The sequence below is a fragment of the Salvelinus alpinus genome, chromosome 6, assembly GCF_045679555.1.
Source record: "Salvelinus alpinus chromosome 6, SLU_Salpinus.1, whole genome shotgun sequence".
In the NCBI taxonomy this organism is placed as follows: Eukaryota; Metazoa; Chordata; class Actinopteri; order Salmoniformes; family Salmonidae; genus Salvelinus; species Salvelinus alpinus.
In genome coordinates, this window is record NC_092091.1 from 15,344,439 (window position 1) to 15,361,598 (window position 17,160).

At 41.5% G+C, this 17,160-nt stretch overlaps 1 protein-coding gene across 2 annotated transcripts in view; it reads left to right on the plus strand.

Annotated features, from left to right (window-relative positions):
- The window catches only part of grm8b (glutamate receptor, metabotropic 8b), a 185,674-nt gene extending 169,417 nt beyond the window's left edge, over positions 1–16,257 (plus strand). For both annotated transcript variants that reach the window (XM_071405520.1, XM_071405519.1), the window contains exons 10-11: positions 14,567–14,813; positions 15,662–16,257. In XM_071405520.1, the coding sequence (XP_071261621.1) occupies positions 14,567–14,813; positions 15,662–15,711 (297 nt within the window). In that variant the 3' untranslated portion in view covers positions 15,712–16,257. The remainder of the gene's footprint in view (positions 1–14,566; positions 14,814–15,661) is intronic.
- Positions 16,258–17,160: the final 903 nt, after the last annotated feature.

The window sequence follows — 17,160 nt, forward strand, 5'->3', positions numbered from 1 at the left end:
TCTGCCCCATTGAAGCGTGCTCATCGTTTTCGTGACGTTGTCAGCTAACCCATCTATAGGATTAGGCCTACAATGCACATTGTCAGTCAGTGTCATGCCACACATCACGACCTAGAAAATCCCATGGCAATACTTTCAATTGGTCCAAATTCTACAGCAAACTGGACAATTTCATATGATTTCAAAGGTTACCGTAGTTAGGCTGCTAAATGGATGATTTCAAAGGTTACCATAGATAGGTTGCTGGATATAGGTTGCTAGATGGATGACTTCAAAGAGGGATTTTTCCATTGAAGTTTTTTACTGAAAGCTGCGTCAGTCTTTTAAATTGAGTAGCTGAGTGAAGAAAGACTTTGTTTTCTTCCCCACTATTTTTGGGCCAGATCTCATTAGCACAGTTTTCTTGTGAGTTCAGGAAACTCTTGTGAGTTTCTTGTGAAGTTCTGTCACATCGTTACAGTTTTTGGGATGTCTTGAAACAATGGTTGGTCTGCAACAATTAAGGCGTTACTAATGATCAACACAGAAACCATGACAGTAATGTAGCATATTTGGTTGTTTTTATATAGCCTCCAATGCATTCAGTGTAGACCTCTTTATGGATCCACATTAAAACAGTGGAACACTTGGAACATTTCACCCAGGCTTTGAGTAGCAGCAGATGTAGCCAGGCCTTTCAAAGCTGAATATTGGCTTAGTTAGGTCACAAATATTGCAAACTATAGTTGCATTATAGAAGGTCTTAACTAGCCAAGCCATACACAGTCCTAATAAATTAATGTAATGCTGTTCCAATTTCATGTAAGAAAACAAATGGTTTAGAATCATTACTATTCATTGTTAAGCTTATTATAGTCTACCCCATGGGAGCAACTTACTGTGGACCAAATAAATAATAAAAACTAGTTATTATTTTTGAAGTCTCTTAAGTGTACCCATAACTGTTTTCCCAGATGGTGATTATACCTCATTATTTTGTATCTTTATTAGTCGAGCCTGTTGCAGTCTGTAGGGAGCGAGGTACAGTAGTAGACCAAAGTCCCTATGGTGCCTGTGGTATTCTGTTGTCTTCCGAAAATCCCACATGAGTTTAAGAGTATTGAGATATTGATCAGATATGCTCACTTTTGTCAGGGAGAGAAGGACCCTATTGACCATCATGTCACACAACCAATTTAAGTAATTGGACATGACACTGTTAGTGACAAGGCTTTGAGCACTGCCTGAAATTGTAGAATTGCAGGTGACTCTTGGTCATCAGTTTCTCAGTGTGGCTTTCTGGGCAAAGTGGTAAGAAGAGGGGAGTTGCTGGCAATGCAGGTGAGAGCCATATTAATCTTTAATAAGATAATAAAGATTGCATTCTCTATCTAATAAAGTATTAGTTCAAGGACAGCTCGTCTTCTAAACCTTTAATGGTTGAAACATGATTTGGGCTCTGTAAAACGTTCGGCTAGTATAATACAGAATGGTTGAAACATGATTTGGGCTCTGTAAAACGTTCTGCTAGTATAATACAGAATGGTTGAAACATGATTTGGGCTTGGTAAAATGTTCTGCTTTTATAATACAGAATGGTTGAACTAGTAGTGTTGTGAATCTACTACAAGTAACATATGTAGTCTATCAAATGACCTTATATCACAAGTAACATATGAATGTAGTCTATCAAAGGACCTTATAACACAAGTAACATATGAATGTAGTCTATCAAAGGACCTTATAACACAAGTAACATATTAATGTATTCTATCAAATTGAGCTAGTAATATATACGTAAAAAAAATATACAAGCTACAGGGAATTGTGTCTACCCTGTTATTTACAGAGACTGGGTTGTTTACAGAGACTGGGTTGTTTACAGGGGCTGGGTTGTTTACAGCGGCTGGGTTGTTTACAGCGGCTGGGTTGTTTACAGAGACTGGGTTGTTTACAGAGACTGGGTTGTTTACAGAGACTGGGTTGTTTACAGTGGCTGGGTTGTTTACAGAGACTGGGTTGTTTACAGAGACTGGGTTGTTTACAGAGACTGGGTTGTTTACAGGGGCTGGGTTTTTTACAGCGGCTGGGTTGTTTACAGACACTGGGTTGTTTACAGAGACTGGGTTGTTTACAGAGACTGGGTTGTTTACAGTGGCTGGGTTGTTTACAGCGACTGGGTTGTTTACAGAGACTGGGTTGTTTACAGCGGCTGGGTTATTTACAGCGGCTGGGTTGTTTACAGCGGCTGGGTTGTTTACAGCGGCTGGGTTGTTTACAGTGGCTGGGTTGTTTACAGAGACTGGGTTGTTTACAGAGACTGGGTTGTTTACAGAGACTGGGTTGTTTACAGAGACTGGGTTGTTTACAGTGGCTGGGTTGTTTACAGAGGCTGGGTTGTTTACAGAGGCTGGGTTGTTTACAGCGGCTGGGTTGTTTACAGCGGCTGGGTTGTTTACAGCGGCTGGGTTGTTTACAGAGACTGGGTTGTTTACAGAGACTGGGTTGTTTACAGAGACTGGGTTGTTTATAGCGGCTGGGTTGTTTACAGCGGCTGGGTTGTTTACAGTGGCTGGGTTGTTTACAGAGACTGGGTTGTTTACAGCGGCTGGGTTGTTTACAGCGGCTGGGTTGTTTACAGCGGCTGGGTTATTTACAGAGGCTGTGAGAAACATTACCAACACCTTGATCTTTTATTATTATTTTTTGTATTATTTGATATGTAATATGTTGTGTCTGCTTAACTCTGAAGTAAGAAACACAGCCGTGGCTAAAGGTATTGACTTTTCTGTCACCCCTTCTTTAGGAATAGATGCACCAATCCCACTTCTACAGTACCTAGTGTAAACATATGCTAATAGAATGAATGATACAGTGCATAAACCTACAGGATCATAAAATCTGTTAAGCGGAACGACACAGGGGAACCCAAGAGCAGACTCAGATGAGGAAACAGTGATGAATGAACCAAAATATGTATTGTTGCACAGAGAGATATGGAGTGCAGATCCGGGGTAGCTCGGATGAGTTGCAGAAAAACTAGATGTGGAGACTGAGGTTGGAGTTAGCTGAGTAGAACAGGGTTAACAGGTCCTGAGGTGAATCCAAAGTAGTGGTGGTGAGTAAAATCCAGAGCAAGGTAGTTGGGTGGTGAGATGTGGAACAGGAGACAGATGCCAGAGACAGAGCGGTAACTGCAATGAGAGGATAAACGGTGTCAGGCAGGGAAACAGGCACAGCAGAGTAACAGGATCTTGAGTAATAATAACTTCTGCCCCATTGAAGCGTGCTCATCGTTTTCGTGACGTTGTCAGCTAACCCATCTATAGGATTAGGCCTACAATGCACATTGTCAGTCAGTGTCATGCCACACATCACGACCTAGAAAATCCCATGGCAATACTTTCAATTGGTCCAAATTCTACAGCAAACTGGACAATTTCATATGATTTCAAAGGTTACCGTAGTTAGGCTGCTAAATGGATGATTTCAAAGGTTACCATAGATAGGTTGCTGGATATAGGTTGCTAGATGGATGACTTCAAAGAGGGATTTTTCCATTGAAGTTTTTTACTGAAAGCTGCGTCAGTCTTTTAAATTGAGTAGCTGAGTGAAGAAAGACTTTGTTTTCTTCCCCACTATTTTTGGGCCAGATCTCATTAGCACAGTTTTCTTGTGAGTTCAGGAAACTCTTGTGAGTTTCTTGTGAAGTTCTGTCACATCGTTACAGTTTTTGGGATGTCTTGAAACAATGGTTGGTCTGCAACAATTAAGGCGTTACTAATGATCAACACAGAAACCATGACAGTAATGTAGCATATTTGGTTGTTTTTATATAGCCTCCAATGCATGGTAAGACTGGGTTGTTTACAGCGGCTGGGTTATTTACAGCGGCTGGGTTGTTTACAGCGGCTGGGTTGTTTACAGCGGCTGGGTTGTTTACAGAGACTGGGTTGTTTACAGAGACTGGGTTGTTTACAGAGACTGGGTTGTTTACAGAGACTGGGTTGTTTACAGAGACTGGGTTGTTTACAGAGGCTGGGTTATTTACAGCGGCTGGGTTGTTTACAGAGACTGGGTTGTTTACAGTGGCTGGGTTGTTTACAGTGGCTGGGTTGTTTACAGAGGCTGGGTTGTTTACAGAGGCTGGGTTGTTTACAGCGGCTGGGTTGTTTACAGAGACTGGGTTGTTTACAGCGGCTGGGTTGTTTACAGCGGCTGGGTTGTTTACAGAGACTGGGCTGTTTACAGTGGCTGGGTTGTTTACAACGGCTGGGTTGTTTACAGCGGCTGGGTTGTTTACAGTGGCTGGGTTGTTTACAGTGGCTGGGTTGTTTACAGAACTGGGTTGTTTACAGCGGCTGGGTTGTTTACAGAGGCTGTGAGAAACATTACCAACACCTTGATCTTTTATTATTATTTTTTGTATTATTTGATATGTAATATGTTGTGTCTGCTTAACTCTGAAGTAAGAAACACAGCCGTGGCTAAAGGTATTGACTTTTCTGTCACCCCTTCTTTAGGAATAGATGCACCAATCCCACTTCTACAGTACCTAGTGTAAACATATGCTAATAGAATGAATGATACAGTGCATAAACCTACAGGATCATAAAATCTGTTAAGCGGAACGACACAGGGGAACCCAAGAGCAGACTCAGATGAGGAAACAGTGATGAATGAACCAAAATATGTATTGTTGCACAGAGAGATATGGAGTGCAGATCCGGGGTAGCTCGGATGAGTTGCAGAAAAACTAGATGTGGAGACTGAGGTTGGAGTTAGCTGAGTAGAACAGGGTTAACAGGTCCTGAGGTGAATCCAAAGTAGTGGTGGTGAGTAAAATCCAGAGCAAGGTAGTTGGGTGGTGAGATGTGGAACAGGAGACAGATGCCAGAGACAGAGCGGTAACTGCAATGAGAGGATAAACGGTGTCAGGCAGGGAAACAGGCACAGCAGAGTAACAGGATCTTGAGTAATAATAAATGTCTAGAGTCATGAACTGACTGAGCAGAGATTACAATCCAGCAGGGTGGAAGTGGTATTTGTTGAGGTCTTGACTATGGAACAGGTTGCAGCTGGTAGGGATCTGCTCTGACTCCAGCACACCTGTCTCCAACCACACAATCACACAGAGAGGGAGAGGGAGAGAGAGAGAGTGTACATGGGGAGTAACTGGAGGTCAAGAAGACACCGGATGAACACCAGAGGGCGTAGCGGGAGCAGATGTGACAAAATCAGTGGATGACTGGAATTCTGTTGTGTCAAGAATAATTCACAATTCAACTCCAAGTTTCCATCTTGCACGTCCTCACTGTAGCACTGAACATGATGTATAAAACTCACCACCTATTAATAGATTGATGGTTGATGATTTTGCCTCAAGACAGAAAAGCTCTCCAGGTCTTAACCTCTCTTGGGCACGTGAGACGATAGCGTCCCACCTCTTCAACAGCCAGTGAAACTGCTGGGCGCCAAATTCAAATACAGAAATACTCATTATAAAAATTCAGAAAACAAAACATATTTTACATAGGTTTAAAGATTAACTGCTTGTGAATCCAACCACGGTGTCAGATTTAAAAAATGCTTTACGGCGAAAGCATACCTTACGATTATTTGAGAACATAGCCCACTAGACAAATCATTACAAACAGTAGCCAGCCAGGTAGAACAGTTACACAATTTAGAAATAGAGATAAAATGAATCCCTTACCTTTGATGATCTTCATATGGTTGCACTCAGCAGACATTAATTTACTCAATAAATTTTCATTTTGTTCAATAAAGTCTCTTTATACCCAAAAACCTCTGTTTTGTTCGGGCGTTTTCTTCAGTAATCCACAGGCTCAAACGCAGTCAAAACAGGAAGACAAAAAAATCCAAATTGTATCCGTAAAGTTCATAGAAACATGTCAAACGATGTTTATATTCAAACCTCAGGTTGTTTTTAGCCTAAATAATCAATAATATTTCAACCGAACAATAACGTCGTCAATTTAAAAGGTAAACAAGAAACGCACTCTCTCGGTCTGGCGCAGGAAAAAGCTCTGTGACCCGGCAGGGTCCACTCATTCAGACTGCTCTTACTTCTTAATTTTTCAGAATACAAGCCTGAAACAATTTCTGAAGACTGTTGACATCTAGTGGAAGGCATAGAAACTGCAATTTGAGTCCTAAGTCAATGGATACTGTATTGGCATTAAATAGAAAACTACAAAACCACAAAAAAAACTACTTCCTGAATGGATTTTTCTCAGGTTTCCCCTGCCAAATCAGTTCTGTTATATTCACAGACACTATTTTAACAGTTTTGGAAACTTTAGAGTGTTTTCTATCCAAATGCATATCATATATTCTGGGCCCGAGATGCAGGCAGTTTAATTTGGGCATGCATTTCATCCAAAATTCCGAATGCTGCCCCCTACCCTAGAGAAGTTAAACAGTGTAGAATACTACCTTATTAATCTTTAGAGAATTAACGAGCCTCACTGGCCATTGAAAAATCACCTCTACAGAAATCACTGCAAAACACCACATATCAAACTCTATATTTGTGGAATTGGAAAAAAGGGGGAACAAAGCATAATAGCCTATTCATATTTCAGAAAAGTAATGCCGCTTAAGTTGCACTGTCCTAAGAGTTGCACTGTCTAGGGTTCCCGAGTGGGGCAGTGGTCTAAGGCACTACATCTCAATGCAAGAGGCGTCACTACAGACCCTGGTTCAAATCCAGACTGAATCACATCTGGCTGTGAGTGGGAGTCCCATAAGGCGGCGCACAATTGGCCCAATGTCGTCTGGGTTTGGCCGGGGTAGACAGTCATTGTAAATAAGAATTTGTTCTTAACTGACTTGCCTAGTTAAATAAAAAGAGACACCCCTCCAGCAGTCCTATTCCAATTGTGAATTACTGACACACATGGTTAAATGTCCATAGAGAATACCGGTATGATTGGTGTCCCTGAAAAAATATATAAAATAATGCTTATATAGCATACGACCATGATTAACAGTCTTTCTCATTGATCAGATCAAGCTGGATAAATGCCCCAGCTCTTGTCATTTTAGAAACAGATGCTTGTCACTTCAACTCTCATCACAAGGTAATACCCTTGTGTTGGGCGAGTGCACATTCCATGGCTGAGATTGCCCACCTTCTACTAGTTGTCATGGTTGCACCCACTAATGTTTTTATGGTTGCACCCTATTGGTTGTTTATCCCTCAGATTAAAATACCCTGAAATGACTGGTAAAGCATTCTGGATTATAGATTTGCCCTCGGTGACGGGAAAAGTTTCTGTGAAATAGGTCAACTAGAGGGCTAGTAAATATGTTTTTGTGGATACGGGATGTCGCCTTCAGCGACGGGAGACCAATCCAATGTACAGGTCTCCCGGAGTGAAGAGGCTACAGAAAACATTGTTGTTTTGAGCTTATGCTGTCGCTTCAATGTCAATATTCACATGTTGTAAGGGGTGCATTGCATTTATCGTGTGTATGACTAAGCCTAATATATGTCCATAAACAATTTCATAAGCATGATCCTTCAGACGGTTATTCTCAGTTACTTTGTTTCCTCATCCGAATTTACATAACATCCTGACTTGGGTTCCTATCATAAGTAAGTTGTTATAAATGTCACCAGTGTGCAGAGATTACATTTCTAAAAGCCTGTTCAGGTTCATGGCAGACATGGACTAATTAGGTTATCCACTCCCCATAAATCCATTAGCCTACTCGTCTTCGGCTTTCATAGTTTCATGCAGTAGCCTACTAGACTTCATCTCCATGCACTGTATGATTCAGTATAGGATTGTCCTCTGTTATTGGATCTGTAGTCTGAGGCAGCTTGAGGTACAAGTACACCACCTGGACAGGATGCTGGTCTGTCACAAGGGCTTAACCCCAATCCGTCTGAGCGCCAGGCAGAGAGACATCGAGTTTATGGTATGAATTTACATTATGCTGGGAAACTCTTCAAAGCCCTATAAAGTATAGCAATGCCAAAATATGATTAGTTAATCAAAAGCTGTCATGTTTGGTATTAGTATGCCTTGCATTTTGTCCTGGAACCTGTGAGAAAGAGCACATTTGCTGAAAGTAAAGTTTCACCCCATCTTCTCAGTGAAAACTGATATGTTCTCTGTCATGTGACCCAGGGCAACCTCTCGTTTCAGGGAATATAAAACTGGAGCTTAAGTGATAGCTATGGATGGAGGCAACAGCCACGTTTTTTCTTATCGACTTTCTTTCGACAAGTTCAAGGCGTATGAGAACGGGATATGCAGTGGACCAAAGCTAATCGCCACTTTCAGAGACTTTAGAAAAAGCTAGAAAAATAAGTTGATAGTAGTGAAAAGAGCAAAACAGCTGATATATTTGTGATAGCTTACACATATCATATCACATCACAGACCTGCTTGGCAGAATACTGAAAGTCGGGTCAAGCTTTCTATAGAAAAGGTCAGATATGCTCTAAGAAAACACACCTGCTACAAAACACAAAACATAAAACAGAGCATAAAACAGAGAACTATTTAAACAGACTATCTGCTTTTTCATCATCCCCAAACGAAACTAAGGGTGTAATCATAATGATACATAAGAAACTCAAAATCCCCATCCTTGGTAAAGGCGAAGACCAAGAAGGCAGAATCACTTTCCTTAAATGTATCCATAATGGAAAGAAAATGGCCTTTATTAATGTGCCTGCTCCAAATTTATATGATCTTATTTTTGTAGATTCTCTGAACAGCATATTGTTAGAATTAACTGAATTCCAACTGGTTATTGGGACAGACATGAATGCCATTCTGGGGACAAATCTAATAAGACCAACTACAATCTACAGGCAACCAAGGTTCTCCAACATATACTCTCTGATTACAACCTCATTGATGCCTGGTAAGCTCATATCCCTAAAGCAAAAGAGTACACTTTCTATTCAAACCAGCACAAAACATTCTCCAGAATCGATTTCGTACTCTTATCTACTCCTTTATTTTATTTAATCAAGAAAATAGAAATTCAGCATATGACTTGCCACCAGCCCCGATCATCATGCTTATTACTGCCAGCTACATACTCTATATCAGAATCTCCTTAAAGAGCCACAAGATGGCGCTTTAATATTTCCTTACAAAAAAACATACTTTCTGTGAACAATTTGAAACTGAATTGAATTCATTCATAATGATTAACAACATTTTGACTGGAGCCAAATATGCCCTACCTAATGCCTCTCAAGACCACGATGGAGGTCTCCATCCTAATAGTTTCCCATTTTAAATATTTGGGAATAGATAGATTTCCTTCCTTAAATAAAACCATTGCTAGAAATGTTAACAGAACACTCAAATCAATTCAATCCGACCTCAGTAGATGCACTAATATCCCAGTTGCTGAACAATTAATCAAATTGACTACTACATTGACCCCCCCTCCATTTGTTTTGTATACTGCTGCTACTCGCTGTTTATAATCTATGCATAGTCACTTCACCCCTTCCTACATGTACAAATTACCTCTAACCTGTACCCCCGCACACTGACTCGGTACCGGTACCTCCTGTGTATAGCCGCGTTATTGTTATGTTGTTATGTTACTTTTTACTTTAGTTTATTTGGTAAATATTTTCTTAACTCTTCTTGAACTGCACTGTTGGTTAATAAGGGCTTTTAAGTAAGCATTTCACGGTAAGGTCTACACTTGTTGTATTTGGCGCATGTGACAAATAAAGTTTGATTTGATTTGAAGATTTGGCATGGGTTCCCAGATCCTCAAAAGGTTCTACAGCTGCACCATCGAGAGCATCCTGACCGGTTGCATTACCGCCTGGTATGGCAACTGCTCGCCATCTGACCGTAAGGCGCTACAGAGGGTAATGCGTACAGCCCAGTACATCACTGGAGCCAAGCTTCCTGCCACCCAGGACCTACAGTATATAATAGGCAGTGTCAGAGGAAAGCCCTTAAAATTGTCAGAGACTCCAGTTACCCAAGTCATAGATTGCTTTCTCTGCTACCGCACGGCAAGTGGTACCGGAGCGCCAAGTCTAGGACCAAAAGGCTCCTTAACAGCTTCTACCCCCAAGCCATAAGACTGCTGAACAATTAATCAAATGGCCACCGGAATATTTACATTGACACCCCCCCTCCATTTGTTTTGTACACTGCTGCTACTCGCTGTTTATTATCTATGCATAGTCACTTCACCCCTACATACATGTACAAATTCCCTCAACTAACTTGTACCCCTGCACAATGACTTGGTACCGCTACCCCCTGTATATAGCCTCGTTATTGTTATGCTATTGTGTTACTTTTTTTTTTTTTTTTATGTTTTATTTAATTGATTTGGTAAATATTTTCTTTACTCTTCTTGAACTGCACTGTTGGTTAAGGGTTTGTAATTAAGCATTTCACGGTAAGGTCTACACTTGTTGTATTCAGCGCATGTGACAAATTTGATTTGATTTGAAGGACTATCCGAACCAAACGTTGAAATATATTTCCAGGCGCTAGCAATACCTTGCGATCAGGAGGGCAGCCTTTTGCATCCCTCCCAATGGTACAAATGTGGAATCCATACACCTGCCGATATCATGGACAGTAACGGTTTGAGAACATTCCAAGATTTGAAAGGCACATACACATTAAATTATCTGGGCTCCATAAAGGCCTGATCTCTATAATATATAAACTTTTGATAAGCTCATTCTGAGTTATCCATTAAAAAAGTATGGTCCACAGGTCTAAGTGAATTTGAACAACCCTTTAACTGGAACAGAATATGTTTACAGACTTTATTTAACACCAAAGAAAGGTTTTACGATGAAATTGCTCCCAACTGTTCACTGTGTCCCCTAAATCAGGCAGGCACATTCCTTCATATGATGTGGGAGTGCCCTGCAGTTAAATGCTTCTGGGAAAAAGTTACAAAATTAATTTTGAAGTGCATGAATGTAAATATTCAATGTGTTGCATCAGGTATGTTACTTAATGATTGCTCCTTGAATCTCAATCCAAGACGATTACTACTGGCAGGCAACACCGCCGCACAAAAATATGTTGGCTCTTAGATGGCAATCACCCCACTCTCTCCCAATTCACCAATGCATAATAAAAGTTATAACATTCAAATGATCTACAGTGAGAATGAATGGCGCTAATCAAGGAACAATTGAGGTTTGGACAAATACTGTACTTGACTCTGTAAAGAATAATTTCAGCTAAACCCCAACATACACAAATAACCAATCTATAAAGCCCAACACATACATACTAACAAAAAAATACAAAAACGTTGTTCACAAAAAAGAAAAGTCAAATATGGTAATTCATGGAGTGAAGTAAAGATGGTTTAATGTAGTAATGGTTTGAAAAACTGGATTTAAAAAAGACAGACTGTAGACTACACACACAAATATTATAGGAAAATGTACAATTGCTGTGTAGAAAGTTAACATGATGAACAGGAATTACATTTACTTCCATGAGTGGCCAAAAATAACTATATGAAAGCCACACCCGTAATAGGCCACGCCATCTGAAAAATAACCTATGGATTACATAAAAAAAGACCCAACTGCTGGTGAAAAAAACAACAACTGATGGTTAAATTAACCCATGTTTAGGTCATCCCATCAACCCAACGTGTTTGGTTATTCACACAACACAACTGTCTGGGTCAAAACAACCCAGTGTGTGTTCTGTCCACTATTTAACCTGCACTGGGTTACCAAATAACCCAAATTGGGTAGTTTTTAGCCCATCATTTTTTTGAGTGTATGATAGGCTGTGATACAGCATCATAATGTTGTTGTTTTTCATAGCAGAAGACTGACGTCCAGTTTAATGACATTATGACAAAAATAAATCTCATCCTCATACCTATGTTCAGTATACCCATACCTACCAGTACCTTCAGTTAGACTCCTCCCCATTTCCCCCCACTACCATTACAAACAGTGTGCTTATGACCATGATGTGCTTGTGATGTGGGTAGTAGTCATTCTCTTCTCTCTCTGCCATGGCCACATCGCCACGCTCTCTCTCTCTGCCATTGCCACATAGCCAGGCTCTCTCTCTGCCATGGCCACATCGCCAGTCTCTGGTGGTAAATGTCACTGAGCTTCATGCCCCAGATTCCTAGCTGACCTAAAAGCGAGGGTGATCGTTCCTCAGCTCTTGCCTTTTGAAGCCCACCCCATTAGTCTTATTATAGATCTAAAGAGGCTGTTGAACTGGTTCAAACTAGGACTTGCCACCAGCCCCGACTGGTGACTCACTGGAAAACACTCTGTAGCCAAAAGATTCAGTTAAGATAACCTTAGGGAATGATAAGGGGTTTGAGCCACAGATGGTGCTTAACTTACCGGCACCTCAATGTTTCTACTGCTTGAGTACCTGCTCCTCTTTATAGAATATCAGCTCAAAAGTATTGTATCAAAACTATTGCACCTTAAATTTAAACAGTACCGGCAGCCATGAGTACTGGCAGCTGGCTACAGGTAATATTATCACCTTTATAAGTGGTTAAGAAATGGCTTCATGTTTGTGCTCCAGTATGGTTAACCTTGAAATCTACGGCCAACATTGAGTAATATAAGCTTTTTTGTCACTATATAAAAAATACCTAGATGTTTGTCTAAAGGCCCTCTAAATGGCTTTATGCTTAGATGTCTACTAGACATTTTCCTAATAATAGCTTGATGTGTGATGGAATGGCTTCCTCTGTGGAGATGTTTAGACTCAAGGGAGCTGTGCCATCTGCCAGTTCCTTTTCATTCTCTACCACACTCTAACTGTACAGATATGGCTGAGCAAACGCCCTCTGAGAATTCTCACTGTCGGTTTACCGCTCAATGAGAGGGCCATTAGTTGTGTTGACGTTTCTAAAGCCTGTTGCTATGACGACTCAGGTGGTCTCTTAGCAGGATTGTTTGGTGCAGGCGTGTTCACGTCAGCGGTTCTTGACAGGCACTGTGGTACTGTGACATTGGAAAGAAGTCAAGGAAACATGAGTTTGTAATGCCTGTTTCCGCTTAGCAGGTGGGAGAAGACTGGATGTGTGTGCATGAGGTCGGGGTACTTCACTTGGGTTGTCGGTGGTTAGATGAGTTTGTTTTAAGTGGTTATAAGAAACCTGAATAGTGTAATAGTGTACCGTGAGTTGAACGTTCCATGTGCATAACAAGTGAACAGCAACTTGGTTGTATACGGTTGGTTTGAGTTTGATCCCAGTACGTTCAATAGACCTCACTATTAAACTGACAATAAGTCTTCTGAGGAAAGAGCACCTGCCGAAATACAAATCAGATCACAACAAATGTCATCACATGCGCCGAATACAACGGGGGTGGATCTTATCGTGAAATGCTTACTTACAAGCCCTTAACTAACAATGCCGTTTTAAGAAAATAGAGTTAAGAAAATACTTTCTAAATAAACTATGGTAAAAAAGCAACATAGTAAAATAACAATAATGAGGCTATATACAGGGGGTACCGGTACGAGTCAATGTGCGGGGGTGCAAGTTAGTCGAGGTAATTTGTACATGTAGGTAGGGGTAAAGTGACTATGCATAGATAATAAACAACGAGTAACAGCAGAATAAAGACAAAGGGGGGGGGTCAATGCAAATAGTCCAAGTGGCCATTTGATAAATTGTTCAAGAGTCTAATAGCTTTGGGGTAGAAGCTGTTAAGGAGCCTTTTGGACCTAGACTTGGCCCTCCGAATCATTTCAGTCTTCTAAGGGGGAAAAGGTGTTGTCGTGCCTTCTTCACGGCTTTCTTGGTGTGTTTGGACCATGATCGTTTGTTGGTGATGTGGACACCAAGGATCTTGAAACTCTTGACCCGCTCCACTACAGCCCAGTCGATGTAAATGGGGACGTGTTTGGCCCTCCTTTTCCTGTAGTCCACAATCATCTCCTTTGTCTTGCTCACGTTGAGGGAGAGGTTGTTGTTCTGGCACCACACTACCACATCTCTGACGTCCTCCCTATAGGCTGTCTCATCATTGTCGGTGATCAGGCCTACCACCTTTGTGCCGTCAACAAACGTAATAATGGTGTTGGAGTCATGCTTGGCCACGCAGTCGTGGGTGAACAGGGAGTTCAGGAGGGGACTAAGCACGCACCCCTGAAGGGCCCCCGTGTTGAGGATCAGTGTGACAGATGTGTTGTTGCCCACCGTTACCACCTGGGGGTGGCCCGTCAGGAAGTTTAGGATCCATTTGCAGAGGGAGATGTTTAGTCCCAGGGTCCTTAGCTTAGTGATTAGCTTTGTGGGAACTATGGTGTTGAACGCTGAGCTGTAGTCAATGAACAGTATTCATAATGAGGCTATATACAGGGGGTACCGGAACCGAGTTAGTTGAGGTAATTTGTACATGTAAGTAGGGGTAAAGTGCATGCACTCTGTGTCATGCCAAATCAAATCTAAAATGTGATGCAATATGATTGGATTGATAGAAGATGCTGTGTCAGGGATCACACAGGTTCCCCTCCAAGGACTCTCTTTGAAGCACCTCAGACTCATTGACTGATCTCTCTCTCCCCCTCCATGTGTGTCTCGTCAGATGTACATCCAGACAGCCACGCTGACCGTCTCCCTCAGCCTGAGCGCCTCCGTCTCCCTGGGACTGCTCTACATGCCCAAGGTCTACATCATCATCTTCCACCCAGAGCAGAACGTACCCAAGCGCAAGCGCAGCTTCAAGGCCATTGTCACTGTCGCCACCATGACCAGCAAGCTGTCCCAGCTAACCTCAGAGCGACCCAACGGAGAGGTGAAGACCGAACTCTGCGAGGGCATGGACGCCAGCAGTGAGTATAAAGATGTGATCTGATCCCCTTCTTAACATATTATGCCAGGAGTTGCCAAACGTTGTCACTCAGGCCTGCCTTCCAGCATTGGTGAACATCCCGCGCCTCTCCTGTCTCTTTCTATGGGCACAAGCACTTTTCATGACACAAACAGTTCACATCCCTCTTGTTGGTGTCGCCCCACAGTTTGTGAACCACTGTATTATACAACCACCCCCATTTATTTTTTTTTACCAATAATTGTATTTTTGTGTAGCCTATGTTAATTTCAAACACAGGCTTGGCAAGAGGCTTTGGAATTTCTACATACAGTAAAATCAAGCGCAGTTCCTCAGCTACAGCTGCAGTATCTGAGATATCTTGTTGAAATCAGCTTGTAGAAAATGTTTTGTATTTTCTCATCTACGATAGTTAAAAAGACACCTGAGAACTGATTAGGCAAAACTGTTCATCACTCGGATTTAGACATCAAAGGCCTTTCTGAGCCCGTCTGCAGAAGTTTCATACAGGCAAGCAAGCATCCGGTTGTTTACTTATCACGATTGTGCTGACTGCACAGTTTGATCTCTAAAACTTTGTTGCTTTTTTCCTATGTATGGACAATTTCTCCAATTAATACATGAATACATCTGGAAAATTCAACTTCATTGTGAGTGATTTAATAATCTCACATAGCCAACTGTATTAGTTTAGGTCGCCGGTAGAAAGCCATGGTAGCCTCAACATTCCCATCAAGACTGTTCGGTTATGGGGTAATGCATTGAGGGAAGGAATGCAAGCAATACAATTAGTACAGAGGGAATCACTACCCTCTAGGAAACTAACATCTCCATTCTTTGTCTTTACAGTGCCATCATCAAAAACAACGTATGTCAGCTACACCAACCATGCCATTTGAAGAGAGAAGCTCTGAATAGAGGATTACTGAGGAATTCCACATGCAGACTTGGATGTGTCAGATTCACACATGACAGGGCCTTCAAACAAGCATGAGACATTGATATTGATCAGAGTCAAAATGATGTCTGAGAGGGTGGCAGCCAAAATAAATATGTCTGCTCTTTCATGTTCACAGACAGAGCTAATGGGCCTGTTAGAAGCAGACAAAAAAATATATATGGTCAGTAAACAAACCATCCAAGAGACTTAAAGAAAAGAGGATGGTGAACAGAAGAGGAAAACGAAACCTAATTTAAAAGATCATTTAAAAATACATTGTTGGGATCAACCTTGTTAGTTGTTATTCTAATTGTACGTATTTTGTGGTTGTGAAGATTTCAAATTCTTGTCTCATGTCGTCTGACCTGCATTACAAGATGAGTCTGTCTGTATCGGCTAACTAAATCGTAGCCTTGAGTTGTAAAATCTGTTAATGACATGGTTTAAGCATGCACATTTTTATACAAATACTTTATTTATAATAAAGGAATGTTTTGGAAATGTTTAGCATTGTTGGATGTGTATATCAGGTAAAAAATACAGAACAAAACTATAAACGCAACATGCAACAATTTCAAAGATTTTAGTTCATATAAGGAAATCAGTCAATTTAAACACTAATCTATGGATTTCACTTAACTGGAAATACAGATATGCATGTGTTGGTTACAGACACCTTAAAAAAGGAGGGGCGTGGATCAGAAACCCTGTCAGTATCTGGTGTGACCACCATTTGCCTCATACAGCGCCACACATCTCCTTTGCGTAGAGCTGTTGATTGTGACCTGTGGAATGTCCCACTCCTCTTCAATGGCTGTGCAAAGTTGCTGGATATTTCCAGGAACTGGAACACGCTGTTGTCGATCCAGAGCATCCCAAACATGCTCAATGGGTGATATGTCTGGTGAGTATGCAGGCCATGGAAGAACTGGGACATTTTCAGCTTCCAGGAGTTGTGTACAGATCCTTGCGACATGGGGACGTGCATTATCATGCTGAAACATGAGGTGATGGAGGCGGATGAATGGCACGACAATGGGCCTCAGCATCTCGCCACGTTATCTCTGTGCATTCAAATTGCCATCGATAAAATGCAATTGTGTTCATTGTCCATAGCTTATGCCTACCCATGCCTTAACCCCACCGCCACCATGGGGCACTCTGTTCACAGCGTTGACATCAGCAAACCACTCGCCCATACAAAGCCATACACGTGGTCTGCGGTTGTGAGGCCGGCTGGACATACTGCCAAATTCTTTAAAACAATGTTGGAGGTGGCTTATGGTAGAGAAATTATCAATACATTCTCTGGCAACAGCTCTGGTGGACATTCCTGCAGTCGGCATGCCAATTGCACACTCCCTCAAAACTTGAGACATCTGTGGCATTGTGTTGTGTGACAAAACTT